This window comes from Sceloporus undulatus, chromosome 2, assembly GCF_019175285.1.
Source record: "Sceloporus undulatus isolate JIND9_A2432 ecotype Alabama chromosome 2, SceUnd_v1.1, whole genome shotgun sequence".
NCBI lineage: Eukaryota > Metazoa > Chordata > Lepidosauria > Squamata > Phrynosomatidae > Sceloporus > Sceloporus undulatus.
The window spans coordinates 102,970,530-102,978,988 of NC_056523.1; the positions used below are offsets into that span (position 1 = coordinate 102,970,530).

Genomic DNA, 8,459 nt, shown 5'->3' on the forward strand with positions numbered 1-8,459 from the left:
GTGACCAGTATGGGGTATATTGAGGTTGCTGTCTGAGGATTATTGAATACAGCACAAGAGGGCTGTTTTACAGCTTTCCCTATCTCGTTGGTAAATTTTCCAGTTCTGTTCTCACCTTCTTCACTCTACCATAAATGATTGAGATCACAGTGCAATTTCCTTTCTTGATCTGAGGCTCTGTAGTTCAACCATTATTTGAAAAAAGTGTGTTATGATTGTCTTTCTTCTTTAACTTTGCTTAGGCATTTGTTCCCTTTTTTTCTTTCTTTTTAAAATATTCTTTTATTACAACAAACATACATACAAGTATTAAAACAAACAAACATATAAACACAAAAACAATTATGCTTCCTCTCCAGACTTGTCTAAACTATTATTTATCAAAAGAAACAACTTTTTACTGGTCTTCAAAGATAATCTCTGTCATTTTTACATTTTAACTCTAATTTCCAGGTAGCTCTGTTGTATGAGACCTTCTATCTCAATGAGAGCTAACATAAGGATAAGTAGAGTGAAATAACAGTCTCGCTCAGCTAAATCAAAAATTGTCTCTCTTATTAGAGCACCTGTTTCCTTTCTCTTTTGATTTCACCTATCTCTCTTTTTTCTCTCTTTCTCTGATTCTCATCCTTTTTTACCCCACCCTGTAAATCTGCCTGCCATCATTCTCTAGTCCTTCATCCTGTCGTTTATCTTTTTCCCATCAACTCAAAAAAGACATGGCCAGTGGAATGGTATTGCTTAATGGAAGCAGCTCATTAAAAGCTGTAGTCTGAGAACTTTATTTTTACACAGAAAAAGTCCTTTGGTTGGACTTAACTCCCATGTGTTACAATCAGAGTTTGCTGATAAAACAAATCTAGAAAAAGTGTGAATTTTTCTGTTCAGAGCAGAGCCTGCAAAACATTCTCTGGACAAACTAAAATCCCAAGTGGTCTTTAAAATATAGATTCTTTTTTTTTCTGTTAAGCGCAGAGCTCAGAAAAGTTCATTTCCAACCAGAGAAATGTTTATCTATATTTTTATATTTATTCTTTTTCTCATTACTATTAATTTATTTATACCCTGCCTTTTTTCCAGACCTGGGACTCAAGGCAACTTACAAACTTTAGAAGAGAAACAGATAGAAGTTCACATTACTGAAAAGCATATGGATCAATATAATTAAATTATTTACTTAAAATGCAATAATACAGACAATGCAACACATTAATAAGAGCCTTGTCACCACAAGCCATCATTTCTGAAAGGCCTGTTGAAAAGGCTTCAACTACCACTGGAAGGACACCAGTCCATCAGCTGTTTTTTACAGGAACATGTAAATAAATTTTATATTTGATCCCTTTTTGCTGTTGATTTCCCACTGTTAATTACAAAAGCAGATACACACAAAAATAATAATTTTATTAATATTTGGTGTTCTGTTATTACACAGAACACTAGATATGACCAATAGCATGCAAAGGATCTCATAGCACCTGAGATTAACTGAAAGAAAGAAGTTGGTATTATGAGATTTGCATGAATCTGAGCAATAGGCTGAAGTCTACAAAAGCTTATGCTTCTTTCTTTCATTTATCTCAAAGGTGCTATAAGAACTCTTTGAATACTTATTTTCTAGACTAACACAGCTATACCTTTGAATTTTGAATGAAATACAGGTTGTCTTTAATACCTACTGAAGAAAGCTTAGGCCCGAAATAGACAGGCCAAATAGAGTGGCTTCTAGCCACTTCAGGGTGTCGCATTTAGATGACACACATCCCTGAAGCAGCAGGAAGCCACTTCGAGGCCACCTAAGGCAAAAGGAGCAATTTATATCTGCTCCTGCTGGAGACTTGGGACCACACTGTCTGGTTGCTGCAGTCCCAGAGCGATTGCAGCCAGCTGGAGCTCACTCCTTCCGGGCCATCTAGTTCAGCCCTTAGTTGACCAGAAATGTGTACTACAAATAATATTTGCAGTCTTATCCTTGTATATCCTTTTGTCTAGGTTGTTGTACTTTGGCCACATCATGAGAAGACACGACTCACTAGAAAAGAGAATGATGCTTGGAAAGGTAGAAGGCAGTAGGAAAAGGGGAAGACGGCATTACAGATGGATAGAATCAATCAAAGAATCCATGGCCCTGAGTCTGCAAGATGTGAGCAGGGCTGTGGACAAAAGGGTGCCTCTCACTCATAGAGTCACTATAAGTCAAAGTCAATGTGGTAACAGTTAACAAAAATCATTTGTACGTATCAAAAAATCAACAACTTACCATTATATCCTTCCAAAACAGAATCAATAATTGGCCTAGCAGTTAAATTATAAACATCAAGCTGCTTGCTTTCTGGTCCAAAAACAGTATCAAATGTAAAAGTCTTTGGAGGTTCATTGGAAGAATCTGTTTTATGGACAGTAATTGTGCCTCGCATTTCATCGACATTAACTGCCATCTTGTAACACATTGTCTTCTCTCGCTCATTGAAAGGTCGGCAGCGAACAACCACCTTGACATTATCAGAATTGTCTGTCCTGTCTGGCTTTTCTGATTTATTGATCTATACAGAAAAATAAACAATGAGTTATAATTCATAAAACAGCAAAGAACAAAACTGAGGCGGGTTACAGACCGCCAAAATATATGTATGGAATACGTATTAGGGTTAGGAAGGGGCGGTGCTTCCGCACTCCCCTAACCCTAGTACGTATTCCATACGTACAACATGGCGGCGCCCCTTCCACATGGGGGCCGCCATGTTTATGTATCGGACGCATAGCGTCCAGACGTGTCGCGGCGCCTATGACGTGGCGAATGCACCAGCGGCGCCTCGCGACGTCATAGAGGCGCCACAAGAAGGAGCTCCATTTTGGAGCTCCTTTTTTGCTCCATGCGGGAGCCGCGCGGTGTGGCTGCTACAGCTCCCTCACGGAGCAAGCGGCGGCGGCAGACCGCCGCAAAGCGGCGGTCTGTAACCCGCCTCAGTCTCATAAAAGTGTTCTACAACTACATTGCACAAACCCACTTAAAAAAAAAGCTATGTGAAGGTCATTAATCCATTTTCAGAAATTATGAGTCCTGCAGTGAGAGTTTGTTAAGCCATAATTATAAGCAAGTTTCGAGGAGTATTTTATGGAATTCAATTGTGGTATGTTACGTATTCGTACTCAATAAGGCTATTTTTACAAGTGTTTGTCACCCTTTAAAACAAGTTCACTTTGATTTGGACAGCCCAAAGATCAACTCTAGTACACTGCTGAGTTTTTCAGGGTAGATTTGGAATTGACAAATCCACTTAAAACACACAATTTTGGATGTACCATTCATCCAAGGACCATCTTGATATAGGCCACACACATTATTATTATTATCGAGCAATCAGAAATGAAATATTTTTGGAATATAGATAAACAAAACAAATCTTAAGGCAAAACTAACATAAAGTTCAGAGAGAAATGCAATGCTCTGCACATTGACACAATAACTCATAATCAACACAAGTATAAGACAGACAAAGCCTGGTTTGGCAGCATGGCCTGTGAAAAGGGCATAACATAAACTGAATAGGAGTCAGCATTAAGATGAAGCTCAGAAAAGGCTAGTATAATTTTAAGTTTCATTAACAACGATTGTTTCAAAGGGCAGAAGAAGCAAAAGGCCTGGAAGGAGTGGCCTCTGGGTGCTCCAGCCGGGCCCTGATCAGGGGAATAGGAATTTAGCTTGTAGTGGATGGGGTTACACTCCTCCTGAAAACACAGATTCGTCATTTGGGTCTACTTCTAGACTCAGCTTTGAATCTGCAGGCCCAAGTCTCTGCCGTTGGCCAGAAGTGTTTTTACACATTTAAAGCTTGTGTGCTAACTGCACCCATTCCTTGAGATGCCTGATCTGGCCCCAGTGGTATGTGTGCCTTCAAGTTGTTTTGGACTTATGTCGACCCTAAGGCAAACCCATCATAGGGTTTTCTTGGCAAGAGTTGTTAAGAGAAGGTTTGCTATTGCTCTCCTTGAGGTTGAGTGTGTGTGTGTGTGTGTGTGTGTGTGTGTGTGTGACTTGCTCATGGTATCTCAGTGGGTTTCCATGGCTGAGCTGGGAATCAAGCCCTGGTTCAACACTCAAACCACTACGCCACACTGGCTCTCGGCCACAGTGGTATATGCCTTAATTATATCTTCATCGTTGATGAAGCTGTCCTTGAGGAGAGTTCAAACTTCAGGCAGTACAAAGAGCTACAGCCAGTGTTAACTTGGACAGGTTATAAGGACCATATAACTATCCTGTTATAAAGCTCTGCTGATTGCCAGTTTGTTTCCAGGCACAATTAAAAGTTTTGAGAGAAAGGCAGGATAGAAATAAGGATGATGATGATGATGATGATTTTTAAAAAAACCCAAATCCAAGTCATTCTGCAATGACACCTTATTGGGAAATGTAAAAAAAATGCAACAGTTCTGGCTTTCAAAACTTATAGACATCTTCATAAAGCATGTATTTATTTATTCAAGTATTTATATCCTGCCCCTATATCTGACGATTTCAGGATGGCATGCAAAAAATCAATTTGAACAGTTGAATCATAGGGGAAGGATGGTAAAATAGCAAGGAAAGTGATGATACTATGCTCACAGTGTCTACATGTATGCTTTGAAATATTATAGGAAGTGTATGTAGACAAAGGGCCAACATAGTGTAGTGGTTTAGGCACTGGACTATGACACTGGAGACCAAAGTTCAAGTCCCATTCCAGCATAAAAATCCATTGGGTGACCTTGGGCAAGCTGCACTCCCTCAGCCTCAGAGGATGATAATGTTAAACCCCGTCGGAAGAAATGCATCAAGAAAATCCTATAACAAGGGTCACGATAAGTCAACATTGACTTGGAGGCATACAACAACAACAACATGTAGACAAAAAGTAAGGCCACTCTATGGCAGTTGGCTGACAGAACAAGGCTGATAAACAGAGGCAACCAACACTAATTTCTCCATTTGAAGTTACAAAGCAGCTTCCCGCCACCAAGAACTGTATTTGCCTGGATTCAGAATGAGGCCTCAAACCACTACCGCAGAAGAGTGCAGGTAGTTTCTTGGGGAAATCCCTCTACTGTCATGTCAAGTGTGAGATATTTGGGGCCTTTAGGTTGGCTCTATAAAAGTATCACCATGAGATGGATTTCATATTTGTTTTTACAGTCAAAACAGCTATTCCCTGCAACTTTTTTTGACAGATGATGCACCTAAAAATTTAAATTACAGGAGAGCAGATACTGGTTGAAAGTACAAAAATGTTCTTAATGATAACTACAAATCTAGAATGAAGTCAATTTCTTTGTGTGTGATATACTCCCTCGCCACTGAAAGCCTTTAAGAAATAGGGAGTCATGTCCTGCAATCATGATGTAGCTCAAAATATCCTGAATTACGCATGGGGCTGAAACAGAAGACCTGTGAAGTCCTCCAACCCCAGAGGTGTAAGCCAGATATTAAGCCACAATTTTAAACCAGTTTGTAGGGAGATGTAATTTGTCTAATATTTAGGTGGCATTTAGTGATTTTAGAGCTTAGAAATCATTTGGTGAAAATGATATGTTTAACTTTGAGGAAGTAATCATGATATATAGAGCTATGTACTTTTAGAAGGTATAAATTAGAAGTCTTTTTAAAAATTTGTTTAATGTTCTAAATTTCCTGAATTATGCATAGGGCTGAAACAGAAGTCTTGTAAAGTCCTTCAACCCTGTGTTTTTAAGACAGATATGCATTTACATGGACAGTTTTAAGATCCAGCACAATCCAGTACTGGAAACTTTTCTCATCTCTGCTACTGTTGCCACTGAATTTCAAATCATCTCAAAACTTGCACTTCATCCTTCATTGCTAAGACATTCTGTTCAAATATTTAGGAACCTAACAACAACAAAAAAAAGCACTCTGAGTTGCCCAGAAGGCCTTGTTGTGGAACAGCAGAAAAATAATAAGTCTACATGTTACTTCGAGGAAGACACATACTAGCCTATAACAAATTAGGCACAACAGGAAGGCATAAAAGGCTTCATATATTATAATATCTATTATAATATAAAATAATGTCTGCCCTATCCTCAATAAAGCTAGCGACCAAAGATTAAGAGAAATACAGTTCAGTGTTAATAATGACTCTTTGGATATATGTGTCTTTAGGTCTGATTGCTATTTCAAGTCTAAGGCTGCATCTGCACTGCAGAAATAATCCAGTTTGACACCGCTTTATTTGCTGTGGCTCAAAGCTATGGAATTCTGAGATTGTAGTTTTGTGGGAAACGTAGCTTTCTGTCAGCTCTGGTACAAGAACAAGCTACAAATTAATTAATGATTATTATTTCTTTTATTATTAAGATCTGATGCACCATTGGTAAAAGTCCACAGGAATCATCTTTCAGCCTTACTACCTTCACAGATACGGCTGGTGGGAACATCAGAAAGTGCCTTCTCTGTAGCTGCCCCTAGGCTTTTGAACGCCCGCCCTAGATAGGCTAGAACTGCCTCCTCCACCTTGTCCTTCCGGCTGGCAGGTGAAGACTTTGTATTTTATTCAGAGAGATTTTTTACTGTTATGTATTCAACTACACTGTAATCATTTTAATCTGTAAACTGTGCTGAGTCTCAATCTTGAAAAAAGTAGGTATATAAATAAAGATAACAACAGCAGCAGCAATAGTTCAAATACAGTATCAGTGAAAATTCAGATTACTGGCTCAAAAAGAGGGATCATATTTTCATGCAAATAATGACCAAGGCTAATATTTTAACAGGGATGGTCCCACTCTTTGGGCAGATGAGACATTGCCCACCTAGCACACAACACCACTAACTAGTAGACACGGGCTGCATCATTTGTAATATTCTTCTTCTCGAAATGGGCAGAAGTTGTGGGATTGCCCTGGTTTACTTGGCTGCATTCGCAATGCACAAATAATCCAGTTTGATGCCACTTCAACTGCTATGGCTCAAGGCTATGGAAATCTGGGAAGTGTAGCAGAGCTCTGGTGTCACAGCAAACTACACTTCCCAGATTTCCATAGCTTTGAGCCATGGCAGTTAACGTGGCGTCAAACTGGACTATTTCTGCAGTGTGGATGCAGCCAAGTGAACCAGGGCAATCCCACAACTTTGAACATTCTGCCCATTTTGAGAAGAAGAATATGACAAATGAGTCATCTTTTTCCCCAGGTAAGAGAAGATTGCTTCAGGCTACTCAGTAACAATATGAAGGAGGGAGAGGATGTTTCTTCCCATTCCAGATACAATCTGTGGCTGCTTTTACAAAGACTTTAAAATTTATCTGCTTCTTTTGGCTTTTCATTACAAATATCTCTGTTTTTAGCCAACAGTGGCCTAAATCTAGCTGTTCATCTCAACTAGAGTAGACCCAATGAATCAATCCAATGCATGTAAGTATTGACTTACCATGTTCTCATTGATTTAATGGGACTAACAATTGGATTTAGAATAGGTTCTTTGAAACTGTATTTCATGCAACTGGTTTTATTTAAAATTGTTTACATTAGATGTGCTTTTGCATAGTTTTTAATGTTTTACGCCACCTTGGGAAGATGTGAAAGATAGTCTTCAAAGATGACTACAAAACAGATTAAACAACTTTTTAAATAAAAAAGGTATTTTGTAGGAATTATACTCCACTGACATTTACAATGTGCAAAAACAAAATGAAACAAAACAAACATTAAGCCAGGCCTTAATGAATCCCATCCAGAATAACAAACTAGTCTGACATAGTTGGTCACTGTTGTGACAGTAAACTTGCTGAATATTAAAATGGAAGAAATCCAAAGTGGAATTGCCATGCACCATTGCCTGATTTTATGGTGGGGTCAACGATCTGTTCTGTCCATGGGACTTTACTTTGAAAGCTGCATTCAGAGCTCTGCTAAATCATGTAGCAAAGGAGAAAATCATGCAACAGCTCCAAATATTGCACAGCAACACCCAATATCCCTTGCCATTGCTTATGCTGGCTCAGGATGATGGGAGTTGCAGTCCAACATCATCTGGAGGACTGTACGATTTCTATCTCTTCAGAGACAGAGAGATGTGTATGTGTGTATGAAAGGGAAATGATACATAGATATATGATACAATAATATATATATGACAGATGATTGTTATCTATCATTTGTCTATTATATATATTTGTTTTATCATCTATATATAGATATATCTTATCATCTATCTATCATCTCTCTCTCTCTCTCTTACATACACACCCCTCTCTCTGTCTATTATCTGATGATAGATAAAAGATAAGGACAGATGATAGATAACACTTGGTAGGGGATTATAGATACAAATAATAGATGACAGATAGATAGGTGGCAGATAGCTAGGTAGTTAGATAGGTGATAGATAATAGACAGATGATAGATGACACATGATAAAGAGATGACAGATGACATCTGAAAGATGATATTGATTGCTA

At 38.6% G+C, this 8,459-nt stretch overlaps 1 protein-coding gene across 3 annotated transcripts in view; it reads right to left on the bottom strand.

Moving 5' to 3' along the window:
• KIF3A (kinesin family member 3A) overlaps positions 1–8,459 on the bottom strand; it is a 67,886-nt gene that overhangs the window by 56,138 nt on the left and 3,289 nt on the right. For all 3 annotated transcript variants that reach the window (XM_042452670.1, XM_042452672.1, XM_042452671.1), the window contains exon 2: positions 2,261–2,543. In XM_042452670.1, the coding sequence (XP_042308604.1) occupies positions 2,261–2,543 (283 nt within the window). The remainder of the gene's footprint in view (positions 1–2,260; positions 2,544–8,459) is intronic.